This window comes from Gopherus flavomarginatus, unplaced genomic scaffold (genome assembly GCF_025201925.1).
Source record: "Gopherus flavomarginatus isolate rGopFla2 unplaced genomic scaffold, rGopFla2.mat.asm mat_scaffold_34_arrow_ctg1, whole genome shotgun sequence".
Taxonomy (NCBI): Eukaryota; Metazoa; Chordata; order Testudines; family Testudinidae; genus Gopherus; species Gopherus flavomarginatus.
This window is the reverse complement of record NW_026115061.1, coordinates 2,499,481-2,522,997: the sequence shown is the minus strand read 5'-3', so window position 1 is coordinate 2,522,997 and position 23,517 is coordinate 2,499,481. Positions and strand designations below refer to the sequence as shown.

Sequence of the window (23,517 nt, the reverse complement as noted above, 5' to 3'; positions counted from 1 at the left end):
TGCATGGCCACATGGTGTCACTGTTGCTCCATATGGGAAATGTTCTGTGCGTTACCGTGCGTGGCCACATGGTGTCACTGTTGCTCGATGCAGGAAATGCTCTGTGCATTACTGTGATGGAGTAGGGACTGTCTGTGTGGGGGATGGGAGAGCAGGGGGTGACTTTAGGACCGGACACGTGCTCAGCCTGTAACCTGAGCTAGGCGCGGGGAGGGGTCAGCACCTTTGCCCGGGAAGCTGGACACAGCAAATGGCCAGCTGGAGGGAGTTGGGTTAGTTCAGTTTTGGTTTTGGTCTGGGTGGTTAGAATTCAGGGATTCCAAAACTGGGAACTAAGTTTCCTGAACCCCTAGAAGGACTTGATTGTGGGGTCCTGCTTGTGCCTCCAAGCTCTGCTGTATCCTTCGCTCCTGTTGTCCAATAAACCTTCTGTTTTACTGGCTGGCTGAGAGTCACTGTGAGTCCCAGGAAGAGGGGTGCAGGACCGGACTCCCCCACACTCCGTGACAGACCCTAAGCCCCTCCGAGACCCCTGCAGCCTGGACGTAGGTATCTGTGCCTCCGACCAAACACCTAAGACACTCAGAGATCCCTCGAGCCTGAACTTAGGTATCTGTGCCCCCCACAAACCCCCTAAGCCCCCGAGGGACCTATACAGCCAGAACATTGGTATCTGTTCCCCATATAGACTCCATAAGCCCCTTGCGACACTCCAGTGTGCACGTAGGTATATGTGCCCCTCAGAAATCCTCTAAGCCCCCAGGAACCCTTTACAGCCTGGACATAGGTATTTGCACTCCCACAACCCCCCTAACCCCCCTCCCGGGACATCTACATTCTGGACGTAGATATCTGTGCCCCTCACGAAACCTCGAACCCCCCCTGGGAACGATACAGCCTGGACATACGTATCTGTGCCCACTCGAACCCCTAAAACTCACTGGTACCCCTACAGCCTGGACATCATAGGTGTCTTTGGCCCCCACAAATCCCCTAAGACTCCCAGGATGCCTCCAGCCTGGACGTAGGTATCTTTGCCCCTCACTAACCCCCTAAGCCCCCCTGGTAACCCTACAGCCTGGATGTAGGAATATGTGCCCCCCACGAACCCTCTAAGCCCCCATGGGACCCTAGAGCATGGAGATTGGTATCTGTGTCCCCCCCAAACTCTCTAAGCCCCTCAGAGACCGCTATGGCCTGGACATAGGTATCTGTGCACCCCAAGGCCCCTAAGATCCCCCAGGACCTCTGCAGCCTGGCTGTAGGTGTGACGGTGCTGCCCGTGGGAGCCAGCTCAGCTCACTCAATCAGAGTGAATTGCAAACAAAACAGGGCAGACAAATCCCAAACGCTGCTGGTTATTTCAATACTTAGATTTACCAAGCCAGCACAAAACAGCTTCTGTAGTACCTCACTGGTTACTTAGAAGTTTAAACCACGCAGTTCCCTTAAAGTACCCAGCCTCAGGCCTCCGTCCAGACACACCTGTTAGATATGATGATGATTCCTGAAAATCTTACTTCATCATATAAAAGAAAAGATTCTTCCGATCCCAAAGGATCAGCCACATAACCAGGTTCAATTATAACTTAGATTTTACCTAAAAGACATGCTATAGCCAATTCTTATTAACTAAGCTAAAATTTATTAGAAAAGAAAAGAGAGAGAGTGAGAGAGAGAGTGAGTGTTGGTTAAAAGATTAACAGACATATAGACTTGAATTCGATTTTTGAGGTTCAGATACAAAGTAGAGATGAGCTTGTAGTTGCCAAAAGTCCTTTTAGAAATAGTCCATAGGTTATAATCCAATGTCCATATTCAGGGTGGCTCCAGTCAATGACTGGGGATCTCAATCCTTGTGGCTTAAGGTTTCCCCCTCTTGAAACCCAAAGCAGATCTGAGATGAAGAAGGATCGTGTCCCAGGTTCTTAAACATTTCCAGCAGCCTTTCAGCCTGAGAAAACAATAGGCTTAACTCTTCTTCCAAACATCCTGGCAATTAGTACATCCATCAAACAGTTCAGATACAGATTACCACAACCTTCAAAGAGACACAGACAATAATACTATTTCACTCAAGTATCATCATAAATGTTAATATTCTTTTTTTGCTCTTTGAATTAAAACTATAGCAATAGACAAGACTTGTTTGCTGACATCACAAGACCTGAGCAAACACCTCCCCTTCTACCTCTAACACTGCAGACTTGCATTTCAAAGCTCTGTTCATTTACATATCTTGTTAACCAGTTTTTAAGGTTCACCCACGGGTCAGGTCAGTCGGAGAGGTGAGTTAATTAACTCTTTCTGGCCCTGTCACCTTTCAATGAGATATTAGATTATACTTATACTGTCACAGTCTCGGTGAGTTGACTGCTGCAGCTCCCCGTAGACTCTGCCTGCGCCTCTCACCGAGCTGGAGTACAGCAGGCGAGGCGAGAGCACTCAAGTGTATTGCATCTACACTAGACGCGATATATCAACCCCCGCTGGATCGATCGCTGCCCACCGATTCGGCAGGTGGTATAGACATACCCCGAGTATCTGGTGATCGGAGCTGGACCCCCGAGGGGGACACATTGAAGGAACTCAGGGGTTAAGGTGCCTCTATTGTCAACTGTCAGGGCTGCTGTGGCTCAGAGGAGGGTGCTTGACTGCCTGGCAGGCTTAGGCGCCGTAAGCCTTGGAGGTGGGAGAAGTGAAGCGGCCACGGCTTGCTCGGGGTGCTCGTGCTCGGAGCAGGGGTGAGCTCGGGCGACGGGGGTGCCGCAGGGCAGAGCAGGAGAGCTGCCACAAGAGGGGAGCCTCAGGGTGGAGGGGGGAGCTGCCACGGGTGGGGCGCCTCAGGGCAGGGGTGTGGGGGGGGGGAGGGTGCAAGGTGAAAGTTTCGCCTAGGGCATGAAACTTCCTTGCACCGGCCCTGCCCCACGCCCTGCCTGCAGCCAGCCCTGCACCCCCTGCCCTGCCCTGCCGGCAGTCAGCCTCTGTCTCCAGCCAGCCCTGCACCTTCTGCTTTGCCTGCACCAGCCGAATCCTCCCTGCCCTGTCTCCAGCCAACCCCTGATGCACCCCCCTGCCTGAAGCCAGCCAGCCACGCAGCCCTTGCCCTGCCTGAAGCCAGACCCTACCTCCAGCCAACCCCACATCCACTGGTGCCCTGCACTTCCCAGGGCAGTAACCCTACACATCTGCTTCAATGAGGGGGGCAGGGAGCAGCTGGGACCCACACATGTGCACACCCTAGGGTGACCAGACAGCAAGTGTGAAAAATCGGGATGGCGTGGGGGGTAATAGGATCCTAGATAAGACCCCAAAATTCGGACTGTCCCTATAAAATTGGGACATCTGGTCACCACAGCACACCCCCAGGACTCCTGAGTTCCATTGCTGGGTTTCCTATTGGTTCCTCTGTTGGTTGTTTTCCTTTTTCTGGGGACTTTGGGCAAGTTGCTCCCCACTCTCGGGCTCTGTACCCAGCAGTCAAATCTGGATTTCATACCTTCCCGCTATTGGAAAGTGCTGGGAGAATCCCCCAGCAAGAGCTGCTCTGACAGTGCTAAGAAGCATCTGACCATTCAAGGTCGGAGCTCACTGCCCAGGAGGAGTGCTTGGCTCTGGGGTTTCACTTCAGCCCAGTGTAGAGAGAGAGAGAGAGCCCTAACCATGGAGTTTGGCTCAAGAAGACCAAGTCTCCAATTTGTTAAGGGTGTTTTGAATTTCAATCCTGTGCTCCAAAGTGCTTGGTGTCAGTTGTAAACTTTAGGAGCACGCTCTCCACTCCATTTTCCAAATCATTCATGAAAATATAGAATAGTACCTGACACCGGACTGATCCCTGCCAGACCCACTAGGTTCACCCTCCCCGTTGGGCAGCTAAACATGGAGAAGGGCTCCTGGAGTCTTGGCTTTCAACCAGCTCTGCACCCACATTACACTGATTGCAGCTGGACTACATTTCCCTCGTTTGCTTCTGAGAATGTCCTACTGGGACTGTGATCAAAAGCCTTAGTAACACCAAGCTAGATCCCATCTATTGTTTACTCACCTCTACCAGGCCCAGAACCCTGCCAAAGAAGGAAAGAGGATTGGTTTGGAATGATTTGTTCTTGACAATTCCACGCTCACTAGTCATAAGAACCAAATCATCCTGTAGGTGCTGCTGACAAACTGAGTGTTTAAGAATGTATTGCAGGATCTCTCCAGCTATGGCAGTCAGGCTAGCTAGTCTGTAAGTCCCAGAGGTCTTTTTGTTCCCCTTTGAAAGATAGGTCCTGTCTTGTTCATGGATGGGAAGATCTTCTTTTTCAGGGGTCTCAGACGAGAACTGGGGCACAACACCTGGTTTGTTAAGGCCACAAAAACGGAGGCAGGAACCTCTTCTCTGCTGCTGGCAAAGAACCACAGGTACCTAAAAGATAGGGACTCACATCTTTGAATGGGCTTTAAAAAGGCAGTGGTTAATAAGTTTGGCCCCGACCATTTCTTGTTTCCACAGACTAGACATTTTAGCAAACTTTAGAATTCCTTGGTGCTAAACACTGTGAAACTCCCCTTTCTCCTTCACAGAGGGCTTTAATACCCCTTATCTCACTTGGGCTCTAAACTGCCCATAGTTCGAGAACTGTTCCTGTTCCGATTGGACAGATGGGAGAAGGGAAGTGACCTACCCAAGGCCTACACAACAAGGCGATGGCAGAGCCAGAAAGAGAAGCAACCAGTTCTGACTCCTGTTCTAACAGATGAAAACACCCCAGAGCCCAGGAATCGAGATGGTGGGAAAATTTCATTCAAACCGTTTCTGTCCGAAAATCCCATTTAGACTAAACCAGTTTGCTTCTCAAAATCATAACAAGTGGGATGAAAGATCTTTGCAAAAATATTTTGTTGCAAAACAAAAGCATCTCCTCTTTGTCAGAGTGTGTTAAATTGTCTCCTCGCACACAAAGAGGAGACACTTACATCTCAACCATTAGATAAGATGCTTCAATCTGAGCTAAGTCGTTGCTACTATTAACAATTTCAAAATAAAAAAATACAAATAAAACAGACGATTTCAGCTAATCTATTATGTCATAGGAGTAACATGATGGGAAACTTCATATTATGCACTACTTCTAGTGACACTCCCAAATGGATCCGCATCCTTCACCCACCATGAGGTAGGTAAGAGCGGATCATTATTATCCCTACTTGAAAGAGGGAGAAGCTCAGGCTGAGAAAGGAGAATTGACTTGTCTTAGGTCACACAGCCCGTCAGAGGCAGTGTTGGGAATAGGACCGAAGAGCCCTGATTTTCAAACAAACCATCGGATCTTGAATTTCAGACATGAATGACCTGAATACTGTGCTCTCAGATGAGCTCCAGACCAACAACAGTGACAGTAATTATTCAGCAAGTATTTGAGGAGAACTGCAATGTTAGAGGGAATCATCAACTGCTCAGAGACAATTAATGCAGAGAAGCAGCAAAATTAATCAAAGATAGAACTGGTTCTGACTTATTTACTTGATATTAAAAGAGAACAACAAGGACCTGAGTCTCCTCCCTGTCAATATCCCCCTGCTCAACCAATCAGGGTAGAGACGGAGGACGGGAGGCTGAGGGTTCTCACCAGAGAGCCCAAAGGATGGCCCAGGTCACCGGTGGGGATCACTGCCCGAGCACTATTTCAGTCCCACATTTTTGGGTGGACCTTCCATAGTGGGAGCTGCAGAGGACTTCCCTGCAACACACACACACACACCTCCGTCCTGTTGTTGGGAAGGGAACAGGAGAAAGGACAAAAGAAGCAAGAGAAGAAGAGGAGGGAGGGATGGAGGAAGAGGTGAAACAAAAAGGACAAACCCTAATGTCCCCAGCGATTCTAAAGGACAAAATCCCAGGTGCGCAATAAAATTCTGCCTCCTTAAGCTCGTGTTTTCCATGCCTAGAATTCACTTGTCACCAGATGGATCAGACTGAACAGGTTTCAAACCTCCAGGAGGCTCTTACCTTCTAAAGAGGGACGGCTGTTTTCTAGTAAAATCACTACAAGGGAAGGAGGAAACTCAAAAGAGGTTCCTCCTGGCGCTCACGTCCATGACCCCAAATAATCTCTCAGTCCTCAAAGAGAGACCTGGAGAAGGAAACGTGCTGAAGCAAAGCCACAGAGGTCTCTGAGGTTTCCCTGGCCCCTCGCCCCTGTCCTGCCTGGCTGATGTCAGCATCTCTCTGTGAGGTCACCACCTCCCCACCACCTTTGACCAATAGTCTGAGGTCCTGCAAAAGGCCTTTGTGATGTCACTGCCACACCCCTCCCTTTCTGGGCTAATGTCCTGCCCCTGGCCAGGCACTTTGGAGGTTTGAGCTACTCCCTGTGGATCACCCCACTCAAGGAGCGTTCGTTCTAGGCAGCAAGCCGGCTAGACAGGAAAACATCAGACGCTGCTCCCAATGCTACACTCAGTTTTTCAGAAATTAGTCGACTTCATGGTCAGAAGACACCATTAGAGCATCTAACCTGCATATCACAGGCCTCCTGTATGACATAACAGCTACTTTGGGGGCAAACACATTCCAGAAAGGCATCTAGTCTTCATTAAATGACATCGGGAGATGGTGAATCCACCACTTTCCTTCGTAGCTTGCTCCTGTGGTGAATCATCCTCGCTGTTGACTATTGTGCCTCAGTTGTAATATGAATTTGTCTCTTTTCACTTTCCAGCCATTGGGTCTTGTTATGCCTTTCTCTGCTCCATTCAAGAGCACGTAAATACCCAATCTTTTCTCTCCATTAAGGCCCTTCAACATTTCAATGAAATCACCTTTCAATCTTCTTTTGATAAGCTAAACAGGTTGAACTCTTTCAATAGCTCACTGGAAGGCATTTTTCTCCAGCCCTCAGAACATTTGGTGGCTCTTTGCTGCCCTAGCTCCAATTTCACAACATCTTTTTCAAATGAGGATACCAGAACTGGAGGCAGTATAAATGTTGTATAAAGGTAAAATTAAATAGGTTGCAGAGGAGTTTTTTTTTAATTTCGGCTTTTGTTGCTAAAAATTTTGTCTCTCTGCGGTGAGAAAAAACACTCCCCGAATGCCAAAATTTGAGCCATGAAAAGCGGCAGCGCATCATAGGTGGAGCTGTGCTCCCGGTGACAAAGCTCCTGCCCCTCATTGGAGGTAGTTTGGCTTTGTTGCCGGGGAAGCTCTCTCTCAGCGATAAGGACGGCCACACAGCGCACCTTACAATGGCATGGTTAGAGTGGCACAGCTGCACCGTGGTAAGGTGCGTGGTGTAGACACAGCCTCAGAGCTGGGGAAAGCCGACAGGCGCTGAGGAGCACAGGGTTCAGACAGAGACATCCGTTCGGAGAGGAACTATTCACAGGGATTCTCTATAGCCTAGTAAGGTGGAGAGGATGGAAGATGATAATGTACAGGTAGGTTCTGATGAGAAACAGTGAAATGAAAGAGTCTCCCTCAATTACATCATGTAATAGCAGACAGCTAAAATGGGACACATTTTAGAAGTGCTTAAATACAAACGCTAAACGTCTAAGTACTAAGACTGGTGAATTTGAGTGCCTGGTATTGAGTGACGATATTGATAGAATAGGCATCACAGAAACCCTTGCACCCCCTCCTGCACCCACATGGGGAGACTGACCTGTGTGCATGGAGCAGCTGGCATTGCTGCCCCCCACTCCTCCCTGGAACGCTGCTCATCTGGGCACCCCTAGGGGCTGTGGGATGTGGGGGCAAGAAGTGAGATCATCCGAGCTCCCTGCATCCAGGTCACTTTCCTCAGCCGGGCTGCATAGCGGGAGGGCAGAGAGCAGCAGCTTCTGATGCTCCCCTCACAGCACAGCCCAAGTGGGAAAAGTGACCAGGACGCATGGAGCACATAGGGTTGCTCCTTACTCCCCTCAAACCTCTATGGACCCATGGAGGAGCATTGGGGCAGGGGAGAGCAGTGAGCACCTTTGCACTGCCACATGGTGCCCTTTGACCCCTGGAGCCCTGGGCGGCTATCGGGGGGCACCACCCCTAAGGCCGGCCAGGCTCCCCAGAACGAGCAGCAGAAAACACAGAGACTGGCCACACACTGAGCAGTGGTAGCCTGGGCGGCTCGTAATGGAGGCTCAGGGGGGAGGGGTGTCATAACATTTTTTCCCAGATTTGGACCTTAGCGTCCAAAATATGGGTGTTAGCATGAAAACCTCCAAGCTTAGTTACCAGCTTGGACCTGGTAAAGCTGCCACCAGCCAGGGATTTATACAGTGCCGGGCTCGCTGTGGTCTCCCCAAAACCTTCCCCGGGGGACCCCAAGACTCAGATGCCTTGAGTCTCACAACAAAGGGGAATAAACCATTTCCCTTCCCCCTCCTCCCCTCCAGGTGTTCCCTCCCTGGGTTCCTGGAGAGATATACAGAAGCAAGCTCCGTGAATCTAAACAGAGGGACTCCCCCCTCCCTGTTTCCAGTCCTGGAAATAGAAGTACCAAGATAGCTAATCTCTCTTCCCCCTTACCCAGAGGGTATGCAAAGTCAGGCTAGTAAATCTAACACAACGAGATTTTCCCCCTGACTTCTTCCTCCCACCAATTCCCTGGTGAGCTGCAGACTCAATTCCCTGGAGTCCCCACTAAAGAAAAAATCCAACAGGTCTTAAAAAGAAAGCTTTATATAAAAAGAAAGAAAAGGACATAAAAATGGTCTCTCTGTATTAAGGTGACAAATACAGGGTTATTTGCTTAAAAGAAAAAAACGAATAAACAGCCTTATCCAAAAAGAATACAATTTAAACATTTCAGCAACTACACACATGTAAATACAAAAAAAACCAATATAAACTTTTTGTCCTATTATCTTTGTACTTACAACTTGGAAACAGAAGATTAGAAAGGCAGGAGATAGAAAAATCACTTTCATAGCCAAGACGCCACAGACACAAGACAAAGAACAAAGAACTCACACACAAACTTCCCTCCACCCAGATTTGAAAAAGTCTTGTTTCCTGATTGGTCCTCTGGTCAGGTGTTTTAGGTTACTGGTGTTACCCCTTTATAGGTAAAAGAACATTAACCCTTAGCTATCTGTTTATGACAAGGGGGCTCAGCCTCCCCAAACCTTGCACTGCCAAGGGGACAGTGGGGCCCATGATCAGGGGCCCTGGCCAAGTTAGGTCCCCCTGGAAAAGTCTCCCCTATGTCAGCCCCAGGGCTGGAGGAGCTCCCACTCCCTGCTACAGCCCGGGGGCTGCAGCAGGGGCACAGAGCTTCTCTGGTCTCAGGGCCACAGCGGGGCAGGGGTAAAGGAGTGATAGGGTGGGGCTGGTGGGGGAAGGGGTGGAACAGAAGTGACAGTGGATGGGGCCATAGGTGGAAGGGGGTAGAGACACAGACAGAAGGTAGGGGCATGGTTCTGGTGCTGGGGCCCCCACACTTGTTCTCCCTTTCCCGGGGGTTTGGCATCACTAGCCCCGGCTTAGTGAGTAGGGTTCAGTGGTCCCCATAATGTGGGGTGCGACTCCTAGGGGGACACAGAGGAACATTCATGGGGGCACCTCAGGACCTGAGCCAGCCCACATAGAGGGCAGGGAGGGAGCACCACTCTGCCACAGCTCTTCCCCAACCCCACCCTCAGCCTGAGACTCTGGCTCCCAGCCCGGCGTCGACCCCTTTACCCCTGTCCGCACCCCTCACCCCAGCAAGCAACAGCCCCACTCCTCCCAGCCCCGGTTCTTGACCGTGGCTTCCGAGGGGCCACAGCCATGTCTAAGAGGGCACAATGTGAAATGTTTGGGGACCACTGGTTTAGGGTGACGTCCTCAATCACTTCTCTGCAGTCCAATAAAAGCTATTCCTCACTCACCTACCCCTCCATCAGGACGGACTACTTATGTTCTGCTGCCCTACACTCATACAGGAAGGAGAATAACATTTCATTCCACTCAATCTTAAAGTAATTTGTAACCCAAGACCATCCCAAACTGGTCATTTTGGGGAAGCGGCCCCATCATGCTGCATAGCTAGGCAGAGTAGGTGTGTCCATGCAAACACGGTCTGTTCCTGAAGTCTTTCCCCAGCTCCTCACTAGGTGAGAGAGGGGAGCTCATTCAGACCCTGCTTTCGCTTAGTATTTAAAAACTCCTTAGTGTCCCTATCTCTGCCGGCCTTAGATTTCTCCTCCTGTCCCTTTTTTCACAGCTCGGATGAGGTGACCGAGTGGTTAAGGTGATGGACTGCTACCCCATTATGCTCTGCCTGCATGGGTTCAAATCCCATTCTCATCAGAGGCATTTAGTCTTCACCCTCCTTTATAGACAACCATCTTCCCCTTTGGTACAATAGCAGACCAAACAATCTTGCTTGTGTTACCCAAAATTGGGTCAGTTAGTAAGCTTAGAGAGGACTAATAATGCCCCTCCCCCCCAGAGTCTGGCAGAATGCAGCACATTTATTAGCTTGATAGCTAAGCTCAAAAGAAGGGATGGGGGAGGGTGTCACACTCATACTCACGCTCCCAGGACAGGCCTGGCAGTGGAGATGTCAGGATCCTTTAAGGTAAGTGTTCCACAGCGCAGCGATGGACGGTGCGATGAAGATCAGTCTCCCTGAGGTGCAATAGAATGTAACACAGCGAACCACTGGCCAGATGGGCCGGGTGAAGGGTATTCACTGGAGGTACAAAGGAGAGTGGGAAAGCCACTTCACAGGCATTCAAAGCGGGAAAGGACACAAGCTGGGGGAGTTTAACAGACCTTTTGAGCATACAGGTTATACAGAGCATACAGATCACTGCTGCTCCTACAACATGATAAGTTCTCAAGCAGCATGTTTCTTACTTTGCCCATCTGTCAATTTTGATGATTATTGATGGAAATATTTTGCCATTGGGTTGTGTGTTTACACAGAAATTGACATTTACCAACAAATACACAATTCTTCCAAGCCTGCCTAGTCTGCAGTTGATGGGTTTAGAGGGACACATTCACTCTTCCAGGTCCCCATTCCAGGCCTGTGCTCTCCAGGTTGTCAACTTCCCGCACTGCTGGGATCCTTCCCTCATCTCCCCCCAAACCACTGCCCCACCCCCACTTCTGGGGTCCCCTCCCTACACTGTCTAACTCCACTGCTGGCAGGATCCCTTCCTGTTCCTTTCATTTCCTGCCTCCACTCTGGGCAAAAGCTCTGCACTCTTCCCACACCAGAAGTTGAACCCAAGCCACCTGGGTGAAAACCAGGAATCCTGACCACTAGCCCATATGGGACTATTGTTGCATCTGACAAAGTGGGTATACACCCACAACAGCTCATGCTCCAAGACGTCTGTTAGTCTAGAAGGTGCCACCGGATTTTTGGCTGCTATTATTACTACAACTCAGGCCTTGGCTACACTGGAGAGTTACAGTGCAGGTGGTGGCTTTACAGTGCTGTAACTTACTCCCCGTCCACACTGGCAAGGCACATACAGCGCTGTATCTCCCCGGCTACAGTGCTGCATGTGCTCCACCTCGACGAGAGGAATAAAGAGAACAGAGCTGGTGATGCAGCGCTGGGGTGCCAGTGTAAACAGTGATTAATCTTACTACGCTGTCACTGACCTCCGGAACCTTCCCATAATGCTTTTAAGTAGAGATAACGCTCTTTGTTTTGGTGTGATGCCTCTGTTTGTTTTGTTGTGAGCTCAAGGCTCCCGGAGCTGCTTATCTAAAAACCAAACACAGTTACTGTTTGCAGTGAATGAGCAGAGGCAGGGGGATCCCTTTGGAACACCCACAGCTGGTGTTTGCTTGAGGAGAGAAGCAGCCGGGTGGGCACGGGGGAGGCGGGGTCTGTTTTGGATCAGCGGCTTATCTTGTCTGTGAGGAAAAGAACAAAGGCAGCTATTTGCATTTAGTGAATGAGAGAGGGGTGTGGGAAGAGGCTTGAACTTGCCAGGCAGGGAGCTGACACAGTGTCAGCTCCAAAAATCCACTCGCTCTGTCTCCCCCACGCTCCGTGTCACACTCCACCCCACCCTCCTCTTTTGAAACGCACATTGCAGCCACTTGAATGCTGGGATAGCTGCCCATAATGCACCACTCCCAACAGCGCTGCAAATGTGGCCATGACAGAGTGCTGGTAGCTGTCAGTGTGTCCACACTGCAGCGCTTTCCCTAAACAGCTGTAGGAAGACAGCTTTAACTCCCAGCGCTGGACAGCTGCAAGTGTAGCCAAACCCTCTCTAAGCCGACCCCTTATGAGAACAGCAGGGACTAGCATGACTAGATGTCCCGATTTTTGGGTCTTTTTCTTATATAGGTGCCTATTAACTCCACCCCCATCCCAATTTTTCACATTTGCTGTCGGATCACCCTAGCAGGGGTTGCACACAGGGCTGCATTAACCTTCAGGTGCTGAGGTTTCCCTCTCTCCATTCCCAGAGCCTGTGATCAGGAAACAGACATCAGGGCTCCCAGGTGCTGCACAGACCATGACTGAGATCAGACCCCATATTATGCAAGGTGCTGTACAAACCCTGGGCAACACTGAGACACCCAGGAGGTTCCCCTCAATTTCCCTGAGCCTCTGCTGCCCAACTTCTTCTGAATCCCTCTGGCTCACCCCCCCCAACAAAAAAACCCACCTTTCCAAACAGTCCTTCTTTCCTTGCCCCCTGATTCTGGTTTCACACCCTGGGACCATCTCCTCTCTTTGTCTCTCCCCCTCCAGGTGAAGCAGAGATGGAGGCAACTTCAGCCACTGGAGTCAGCCTCAGCGAGCACTGCAGCCGGCCCCGGGGGAGTGGGGGTGTTTGCAGACACAGGAAGGGAGCAGGGGGTGCTGGGAAGAAGGCGGCAGGAGAACAAAGCTCAGAGACCCAACATGGGGAAATTCCAGGGGGCGGGGCTCTGACACATCCCAGGTGCGGGCAGCTCCTGGGGGCGGGGCTCTGACACATCCCAGGTCCGGAGAGCTCCTGGGGGCGGGGCTCTGGCTCAGCTCGGGGGCAGGGCAGCTCCTCGGGGCGGGGCTCCAGCACAGAGCAGGGGCGGGGCAGCTCCTGGTTGCGGGGCTCCAGCACAGAGCGGGGGCGGAGCAGCTCCTGGGGGCGGGGCTCTGGCACAGCCCATGGGCAGGGCAGCTCCTGGGGGTGGGGTCTGGCACAGCCCGGGGCGGGGCAGCTCCTGGGGGCGGGGCTCTGGCACAGCCCATGGGCAGGGCAGCTCCTGGGGGCGGGGCTCTGGCACATTGTGACTCGGAGCCCTGGCTGAACAGCTGCTTCCTGGTTCTCCACGTGCTGCCAGCAGCGCTGGAGCTGCCCGAGCCGGAGTGGAGCCGCTGTTCTCAGCTGCAGCCAGAATCTGCCCCCGGCCCCGCTGGGATCCAGGTGGGGACAGAGACTGGGGCTCGGGGGTTCCCCTTGGTGTGGCTGGCGGGGGCGGGAGGGGAGAAGCCGGAGCTGCAGGCGAGGGAAGGGTGGTGGGACATTGTGTCCCGGAGACCCCGGGGAATTAGAGGCGCTGGGGGGCAGGAAAGTGACTCTGCCCCAGGGAGCCTGGGAGAAGCCTTGAAGGCGCCTCGGCCCCAGTGGAGCTGCAGGAGGATCCGCCCGCCCGCCCCGCTGGGATGGGGGGGCCGGGGCCTGGTCGTCGTGTGGGGGGGAGGGGCGGACCCCGGGCCAGGCGGGGGTGGGCGGTGTGTTAAATCCCTCCCCATAGCAATGTGCTACTCCCGGGCACTGCGCATGCCCAGTAACAGCCGCTGAAACCGCTGCCCTTCCCCCTGCCCGGACCAGCCGTAACGTTCCGCCGGGCGCTGGGGACGGGGCTGGAGCGGGGCGGGGGAGTAACAGGGAGCGTGGGACGGGCGGACGCAGAGCAGGAAATTGATGGGCGGGGGAGGGAATCAGGCAGCTGGAGGCAGGGTTCGTGGGGGCTAAAGGGCACAATCCGGGCTGGGGGGAGGAGCAGGAGTTGAGCTCAGGGGGAGGCGCTGGCAGAGCCCCCCCCCTTTGGTGTGGGGGCGGGGGTGTCGAGGGGGGAGGAGAAGCCGGAGTTGCAGGGGGGGGAGGTCACTGGGGTGGGGGGGGGTAGATCTGTCTCTGTGCAGCCAGGACATTCCCGGGGTGGGAGGGAGGTGCGTTAACTGGATCCTGTCCCTGTTTTTGCCACTTCCTCCCACAAACACATTCTCTCAAGATTTCCCCTTTTCTCTCTCATTATCACACGTGGCTATAAAATCCAGGGAGATTCTCCTCTCCCCCCTGCCAATGATCAGCTCTCTAATTGCCTCTGATTTTCCCTTTTCTCTCCATACTTCTCAAATGTCAATTTAAAATCTCTCCGATGGGGGGTGGATTTTCCCACCCATTTTATCTGCAGCGATTTGTCCTTGTTTGGGTGGGAAATTGTTGCCCTGGGTCATTCCCCAGAACATGGCTCCCACTGGAGTGGGATGGGATGAGGTTCCCGTTCTCTGCCAGGGCAGGGAAGGGAAGGGAGGAGCACATCCCCCATGGAGACTGCCCAGACCCCATTTCCCAATTCCCCTGCGGCCCTCTTCCATTGTCCAGGGAGCCTTCCAGCTCCCCCCCCCCGCCCTTAAATCAGCTCCTCAAAGGGCTCTGAGCTGCTCATGTGAATGGTTGCCCCGTGGCCGGGGGGGACCATCACATTCTGTTTATGTATTGGACAGTCATATAAAATCCAGTCCAACAGTCCCCCTTTTCCACTAGTTATTTAATAGCAACATCAAATCCCCTCCAATCTTGGTGGTTTTCTCTCATGTTATCAAATGTCGTTTGTGACAGGGTTCTCTCTGCGTGTCTCAAAGATTGATATAAAATACCCCAAACATTTGCCCCACTTCTCTCTAGTTGTTTTATTTCTAATTGAATATGATGGGTTGTTTCCCAATGTGCTAAGATGCAGCCGCCTCTGGGGTGGATCCATGGTGGCCATTATTTGCTAGTGACAGCCCGTGGATCTTTCTTGCCCTCCAGGCCTTCCATTCTCCTGTTAAAGAAGCACTCCCCAGGCTCCCTCTGCCTGTGTGACTGGCCAGCAGGAGGTGGTGTTAACTTTCTAGCCACTTCTCACACTCTGTGAGGTAACACTTGCAGGGGCAGGGAAAGTGTCTGTGTAGGGAGATTGCAGCTGAAGGGGCATTGTGGTAGGGGGAGGCCTCTGGGTGGCTGGGCAGGGGGTACCCTAGTCAGGTTGGTGGGTTGTGGAGGTTTGGGGTTTTCGGGGGTGGTGGTTCTGATGTGCCCATCCCTGAGGCTATGGGTCCTGGAGGTGGGTATCGCTGGGGGCCTGGTGGCTGCAGAACAGTGGGGGTGGGTGTCTCTTGGGGAGGCGGGACAGAGGGTTAGAGGGAGCCTGGTTCTGTGCCAGGGGCTCTGTCTGTGCTTCCCCCGCTGGTTCCTGGTTTTGTTGCCATGCCCAGTGCACAGAGCTGGGGGAGGGGATCCCTGGCACTAGGTGAGGGCATGCCAGGGAAGCAGAGTGATGGGTCGCACTGTAAAGCATCAGGGGGTCACACTGGGCAGAGGAGGGGGTCCCAGGCAAATGTCAGGGTAGATCGTTCTGGAGGGTGGGGAAGTTCCTAGGCAGGCAGTGAGGGACTGAGTTCCCAGTGGGGGGGGTGTCCCTTGAGGGGGTCCCTGGCTGCTGGGGACTCTTGGTGGGGGGAACCCTTTGGGATTCCCAACCTGGCAATCATGGTGTGGTGGGGGTTCTCTGGCCGGTGGGGCTTTGAGGGGTATCTGGGGTCCCTGGCCAGGGACTCTGGGGGCTGCGTCCCAGGGAATATCTGATGGGATCCTGGCTGGGGGGTGTCTGGGGCCTCTGGCTGGGGGGTCTGGGCTCTGGGTACTAGGGGGTGTCTGGGGGCTGCTGCTAACCATGATCCTTCTCTCTGGTCAACTTGTACCAGAGTCCTGGCTCCTAGTCACCAGGTCACCAAGTCCATTCCCCAGTCACGTGCCCTCTACTGGGATGTCATGCAGGAGAACTATGAGACTGTGACCTCGCTGGGTAAGGGTTCCTGTCCCTTCTGTTCTTGGAAGGGGAAATGAAGAGTGAAGGTTCACGCCACCCCCACAATGCCATCTGTACCCTGTCCTGTTTCAGCATCACCCCAATAGGCCAGTGACACACATAATACCAGAGACCCTCCTCTGCTGCAGAACACTTTGGGAACAGAGCACAGGAGCCGTATTGCACAGTGTCAAATATCTCCTGTTTGCTCAAGTGAAACTGGGGGTTAGGTCTGGCATAACTCTCCCATACCCCTAATCATTTTTGTTGCCCTTTTCTGAACCTTTTCCAATTCCAATATTTCTATTTTTGAGATGGGGTGACATGTGCATGCAGTATTCAAGATGTGGGTGTATCATGGATTTATTTGCTGTTTTTACAAATATGATCTATGAGATATTCTGTCATATCTATCACTTTCTTAATTATTTCCTTCATTGTTCACTTTTTTTCACTGCTGCTGCACATTGAGTGGATGTTTTCAGAGAACTATCCACAGTGACTCCAAGATCACTCTCTTGAGTGGAAACAACTAATTTAGACCCCATCATTTTGTATGTATAGTTGGGATTGTGTTTTCCAATGGGCTGCACTATGTGCTATCCTGTCATCTAATACTGCTAAGATCCTGGATTCAGTAATATCCCTGCCCTTCCTGTTCCCTTTCTCCACCGAACCCCGCCAGCCCATGCTTCCTGTTCCCAGCTTCCCCAGGATTCTGGCACTGTCTCTGAACCTCTCTGTCAGCAAGAAGCAGTGCCAGGAACACTTGCCCTCTGTCTGGAGTCTTCGATTTCTGGGACATGGATTTACTTTCTCTGTGTTGTAAGAGGCTCTGTCATAATGAGTGTCTGTGATGTTACCCAAAGTACAATCTGGACTGTTAAATAGCTGTACCTCAGTCTTCCAGCATGGGGTGCCTTTTCCACTGTTTTCCCGCGAGAACAGCCCCTCTTGGCCAATTAACACACAGTCTCCAGCATGTAACTCACTCCCAGCTACACAGTATTGAGTGCTGCTAGACAGCCACTCATGAATTACACCTCAGGAGAAAACCAGCAAATTCTCAAGTGCCCAACTTTCCCCCAGAAATGTGCATCTTGCACTGTCCAGCACGCTACTGAACGACCCAAGCTCATATGAAGTCTGTCATTTCATCAGCGGAAAATGACATGCACCAGCTTGTTATCCCAAACAGAGTTTCCAACACACTTCAATCCACACATACTGGTTAGATGAACAATAAACCAAGCTTGTTAACTACCAAAAACTAAAACTAGGCCCAGTCCATGAAAGGGGCACTCCAAGGAGAGACTGTACAAAGGCTGGAACATGAAACACCTTTGTAAACCTGAGACAGCTGCCTTGGGGACAATGACAGGGAGAATCCCCCAAAGTGACTCCTTTGTTTCTGCTCTTCTCTGGCCTCCGATTGTTCCTTCCAACGTGGAGTACTTTGCACTTGTCTCTACTGAATTTGATCCTATTTACTTCAGATCATTTCTCTCGTTTGTCCAGATCATTTTGAATTTTAATCCAATCCTCCAAAGCACTTACAACCCCTCCCAGCTTGGTGTTGTCCGCAAACTTGATACGTGTAAGAGAGAGACTGTTACTGGGAGGGATTCCCCATGTGTCAGAGGGTTACACCCTGGTGGGAGGGGGCTAGGCCTGTACTGGAATAAGGTCACTCTGTGCTTCACAGTGTGCTAGAACCTAGAATGTGCATTAGCAGGGGAAAAGCTGGGGGGAATCGGCTTGTGGAATGGACAAAAGCCTAGTCTGAATTCTCACACCTTGCCCTTTTCACCCCGGCAGGCCAGAGAATAACATCCATGTTTCGCTGCAGATCATCTCGTCCTCCCAGGGGCAAGGAAATGGCTGCAATGGAGCTGGCTCAGGTAAGAGATTATCAGGGTGGCGGGCTCTGCTTGGAGGTTGAGGAGCAGTAAATGCATAAGAGGGTGGGAATTGCTAGAAGTGGTGGGAAGCAGGAAATATCTCGGGTGGAGAAAGGGAGGGGACAGCATGTGACAAACCTGCTGAGACTTGTGTAGTGTAGGGCGTGATGGGTTGTCACCCCCAGGAGGCAGTTTGTGGAGCTTCTGGGAACTGCTGTGTCCTCTAACCCTCACGCTGGGCTGGCCCTTCTCACACTGCTTTGCTGGAGATTTCGCCAGCCTCTCCGGGGCCTGTTATCACCCAACACAACAGCAGGTGGCGCCATGCAGCCAACTAAGCTACCTGAGTGCGTTACCTAAGCCACTCAAGGACAGATAGAAGACAAGAGCCAATTTCCCACTCCCCAACCTTGCACACTTGCTGTAGTATAAATCCAGAATGATACCATCTTATAGTGCACAGGGATCTCTATAATACAAGCTCATTAATGTAGTTCCCCTTCCCCTCGATATGGGACAGATGTGCACAACAAGCTGAGATTTTCCCCAGACACTTCACTCAAAATACGCTGGTTAAGATAAAGCATCAAACAAGTTTATTAACTGCAGAAAGATAGATTAAGTGATTATAAGTGATAACAAACAGATCAAAGCAGATTATTTAGCAAATAACCAAAACTCAGACTAAGCCTAACATACTAGATGGATACAATTTGAATTAGCAATTTCTCACCCTGACTGATGGTACAAACAGTCCCCCAAGTTTCCATACACAAGTTAGAAATCTCTTGATCCTGGGAGCAGCACTTCCCCCACATCCGTTTTTGTTTCTCAGGTGTTTCCAGAAGTTCTCTTGTGTGGAGAATGAGGCCAAGAGATGATGTCACACCCCACCTTATGTGGCTTTTCTATATGGTGGGAACCTTTTGTTCCAAACTCAGTTCCTAGTCCAGTTTGTAGAAAAATACAGGTACTAAAATGGAGTTTAGTGTCATGTGGTCTGGTCACAGGCCCTGCTGAGTCATAGTAGCCATGACTCATAGGCTGGCTGAAACATTCACAGGAAGGCTAAGCTCTTCCACAGTCCATTGTCTTTGTTGAGCCATCAGCACTGTCTGGCTTCTTCATTGTTGTACCTGAAAGGCTCATTGTGGGTGTTACCCAGAGTAAGCACATTTGAAATACAGATACAGAGTCAATATCCATAACTTCAGATACGAACATGATATGTGCACACAAATAGGATAATCATATTCAGCAAATCAGAACTTTTCCAGTGACACAACACATGATGCATCTTCTACAAAATAGATCATAATTCTGTCCTAATCATATTATAATCATACCACTATGATGAAGATGGGGGTGTAGTGTCAGATAGGTCCTAATTTCAAGGCACAGGAGTTGGGAATGGAACTTCCCCTCTTTGTGGAAAAGGAAATAACCCTCCAGCCAGGGCTGGGACAACTTCCCAGACTCTCAGCGATGGAGCCTGAATCTACTGACATTTCATTAATTACCACCAACCCCAATCTTTGTGGCAACTGTAAACTTTATCAGTGATGATTTTGTACTCTCTTCTAAGTCATGGATAAGAATGTTAAATAGCACAGGGCCAAGAACCAATCCCTGCAGGAACCTGCTAGAAAGAAATCCACTCACTCATGGTTCCCCATTTACTATCAGAGTTTTTAATCTATTTAATGTATGCCGTGTTTATTTTGTATCATTCTAGTTTTTTTTAGTAAAAATATTGTGCTAATCAAGTCATGTCCCTTACGGAAGTTTAGGTATATTACATCAATACTATTAGCTGCAACCAAACTTTTGATCTCATCCAATAAGGATATCCCTTTAGTTTGATAGGCTCTATTTTCTCTAAACCTTTGTTAATGGGCACTACAATTCTGACCTTCTAACTTCTATTCTTTATGATTGACTTCCCCTTTCTTCCATATATTTTATTTGGAGAGTGCTTGGATTCCTAAAAGGGAGCCACTATCAGGGTCCAGAGACAGCCCCATCTCCTATATTAAGCTCTGGCTAGTAGCTATGTGATAAATGTGAAGACCCTGCTTCTGTCTGTCAGATGGGAGACACAAAGGTTCTCTCTTTCTACCCTCTGATGCCTCCTGGCTGCTGTAAGCAAGGTGGGGTGGGACTCTGTTAACATGTGCCTCCCGGAGCTTCCATTTCCCTGGTGCTGCTGTTCCGTGAATAGTGGGGTTGTGAGTGGGTCAGCAGGTACTGAGTATTAGACTCCTGCTCTTTCAGGGGCCGGTGACCTTCGAGGAGGTGTCTGTGTATTTCTCCAGGGAAGAGGGGACTCTGCTGGACCCCACTCAGAGAGCCCTCTACAGAGATGTCATGCAGGGGAACTATGAGACGATGGTCTTGCTGGGTAAGGATTCCTGTCCCTTCTGTTCTTGGAAGGGGAAATGAAGAGTGAAGGTTCATGCCACCCCCACAATGCCATCTGTACCCTGTCCTGTTTCAGCATCACCCCAATAGGCCAGTAACATACATACTACCAGAGACCCTCCTCTGCTGCAGAACACTTTGGGAACAGAGCACAGGAGCAGCATCACACAATGTCAAATATCTCCTCTTTACTCAAGTAAAACTGGGGTTAGGTCCAGCATAATGAACAGAAGCTTCCTACCCCCAGCCTTCTCTCAAACCCTGAGCCTTCTCTACCCAAACCAGAATGTGCTTGGGGTGTAACAAGCAGGCGGCTGGAGTCAGAGCTGCCAGTCCAGGGTTCCTTATCATACAGACACTCAGTGCGTCCTTGAACGCTGGCTGGGAGTATCCAGACAGGGGAGCTCCAGCAGCAGAACACTGAATCTCACCCAGGATTACAGATGACACAACTCCTCGCTGATCTGGATTGCACCCCAGCATGTGAAAATGGCCTAGGTTGGTAGTGACATTTCTTGAGACATGGAGAGTCTTGCTCCCATATCACCAGGTGTAATAAAAATAACAGGAAAGGCCAAATATGGAAAACTGATTCTTCAGCTTGCTTTTGACCTGCATCATATTTTGCAGTATATTCCAAATAAGGAAATTAACGTGCAACGTATGTGTCATTGTTTGTGGTTTTAAGCTGTAAAAGGCTTGTGTGATTTTTAGCTCAGGAACAGTATTCCAATAGCTGTCGCCCCCTGCGTGCTTGTAACCAAGAAAAGAGCCTCAGGCTGAGCTGATTCAAATATTAATCCTGTGGTCGTTTTCCACAACAGCCTCAATAGGTCCCTGTGATGGAATGTAAGGCTACATCTAGACTACCCACCGTATCGGCGGGTTAAAATCGATTGCTCGGGGATCGATATATGGCGTCTCATCTAGACGCTATATATCGATCCCCGAGCGCGCTTATATCGATTCCGGAACAACACCAACCCCAACGGAGTTGCTGATTTGACAGGGGGAGCCGCGGACATCGATCCCGCGCGGTGAGGATGGGTGAGTAATCCGATCTTAGATATTCGACTTCAGTTACGTTATTCACGTAGCTGAATTTGCGTATCTAAGATCGATTTCCCCCCGTAGTGTAGACCAGCCCTTAATGTCTTCACACCTTCCCCCTGCAGGAGAATGGCTGTTTGACCAGCTGTTTGCCTTGCTGTCTCTGAGGAACTGGTCTGTGGGTGTTCCCCAGAACTGTAACTTTTTCAGTAATATCATACTGTAAAATCTCACAATTTTACATACAGTGTTACTACACATTTTAACAGGAGGATAATATTCATTAGGTTATGCGTTTTCTAATGATACCTCACAAGCCATTTTCCACTAGCAGGGTCTTCTCTGTTCACAGAATTTCTGATAGTTTGATGTCTGCTGGCACTGGATACCACTATTTTGGCATCTCTCTCTCTGTCTCAGTGAGCACCCGCTGTGGTTGTTGAAAGTCTGTGATGGGATCTATGGGATGCAACTGAACAGTGGGACCCCTGAGCCCTTTGTCCCACCACCTGGGCTCCCTCTCACACATGTGATGCTGAGACAAGCTGTGAATCTCTGGCAGATATTGCACTTACACAGACATCCGTAGGTAGGGACACAGCCAACTGAATTACATGAATGCTTCTGCAGCCACTCATAACACTAATGATAGAATGTCGCCCCCCCCCTACAGCTCTGCAGCCTTGCACCCCTGGATCATACCATCTTGCCTTAATCAGAAGCCTGATCAGTGTGAGTTTATTACACAGGGTCCACCCCTCCCTCACTGTGAATAGTACATGAACCAGCCTTGTAATGGAGCACACAGGAAGGCTTAATGCTCGAGCTGCTGCATATGCTGGGCAGGCTTAAGGTCGGGCTCCCCATGGCAGGAGAGAAGAAGACTCGGCCCCTGGAGGGGCAGGCTGGGGCTTCCTGGATCCCATTTGCTCACAGCCAGCGCCCTGCCCCCACTCCCAAGTCATCCATGGCGCCCCCAGGTCGGCCAGAATGGAGCAGCAGTTTTCACTGCACTACGTCCACTTATGGCTTACAGGCAACCCCCGGACTCACCGCAGTCCACCCTCTCGGCCAGAAAGGAGCCCACTCAGCCTCACCATTGCTGCTTTTCCTTCCCCCCAGAACCCCGCTTCTCCTGGGCTGCAAGTAGCCATCACTGGGATGCCAACAGGCAGCCACAGGGGTCTGTCTCTCAGCAGCCAACCGCACCTCCATGGGTTCAGCCCTCAGAAGGGCAGGTGGGGGTTTCCTGGATCCCAGTTGCTCACAGCCAGCCCAGCCTCCACCTCTAAAACCATCAGTCATGCCCCCAGGTTGGCCATAAAGGAGCCGCCATTCTCCACTTGGACTCAGCTTTGCTTGTTTTCCTTTCACCCAGAACCTCCCTTCTTCTCCTGGGCTGCAAGTAGCCACTCCTGGGAAGCCAAGAGGCAGGCACAGGATTCTACCTCCCAGCAGCCAACCACACCTCCCCAGGCTTTGCAGAATGAAGGGTGGTGCTCTACTAACCCCACTTAGCCGCACAGCTTCTTCCCTGCCTTCCTCAGCTCAACTTTCCTCTATTGCCCCATTCCTGCCTCACTTCCTCCTTTGGCCAGTCACGCAAAGGAGCCCAGCAGGAAGTGAGAGCCTCTATAGGCCAACCTCCAAGAGCAGAGGTGGCCAAGCCACAAGCCTCCAAATGGTGACTGGCCTAACTACTCTAGGTTCTCCAGCCTGACACCAAGGTGCTTTCTCCACTGCTGTCAGCACACTCTGTCATGCAGGGGTTGGAGTTATCCCAGGGACAGGCCAATAGGAGGAGTGCCCTTTCTGAATAACAAGGGGATCTGGGAAAAGGAAGCCAGCATGTTTCTGCCTGGTTTTGAACCAGGGACCTTTTGCGGGGGAGGCAAATGTGATAACCACTACACTACAGAAACTCCACCTACTGGGTTGTTGCTCACTCTGGCACAGACCGATGGACAAATCTAGAGAATGTGGTGGTAGCCCCTCGATAGGTCAGCTGGCAGGGCAGAGGACTGGAGCCAGCACTCAGGAAGTCGTCCTTACCTCGCCCGTGTGACTCCAGCTTGAGGGAGAGCTTCTTTTTCTTCTCCTTGCTGACAAAGAGCAAGAGAAGAATGAAAGGTCAGG

The 23,517-nt window shown here is 51.1% G+C and overlaps 1 protein-coding gene and 1 non-coding gene across 2 annotated transcripts; one reads left to right on the top strand and one right to left on the bottom strand.

Annotated features, from left to right (window-relative positions):
• Positions 1 to 15,958: 15,958 nt before the first annotated feature.
• LOC127042224 (zinc finger protein 707-like) lies at positions 15,959 to 20,660 on the top strand. The gene is made up of 3 exons (XM_050935842.1): positions 15,959 to 16,006; positions 17,828 to 17,910; positions 20,185 to 20,660. Exons 1-3 carry the CDS (start codon positions 15,973 to 15,975, stop codon positions 20,350 to 20,352), a joined length of 285 nt encoding a protein of 94 aa, XP_050791799.1. The 5' UTR covers positions 15,959 to 15,972; the 3' UTR covers positions 20,353 to 20,660.
• A 2,570-nt stretch (positions 20,661 to 23,230) lies between these two features.
• On the bottom strand, positions 23,231 to 23,303 carry TRNAG-CCC (transfer RNA glycine (anticodon CCC)). The gene has a single exon. It is a non-coding gene; the product is annotated as a tRNA-Gly (tRNA).
• Positions 23,304 to 23,517: the final 214 nt, after the last annotated feature.

Coding starts and splice junctions, on each gene's coding strand:
- LOC127042224 (XM_050935842.1), top strand. CDS start 15,973: ATGCAGGAGAACTATGAGACTGTGACCTCGCTGG. Junction 16,007..17,827: donor TGAGACTGTGACCTCGCTGG/GTAAGGGTTCCT, acceptor TCACCCCGGCAG/GCCAGAGAATAACATCCATG. Junction 17,911..20,184: donor CTGCAATGGAGCTGGCTCAG/GTAAGAGATTAT, acceptor CTGCTCTTTCAG/GGGCCGGTGACCTTCGAGGA.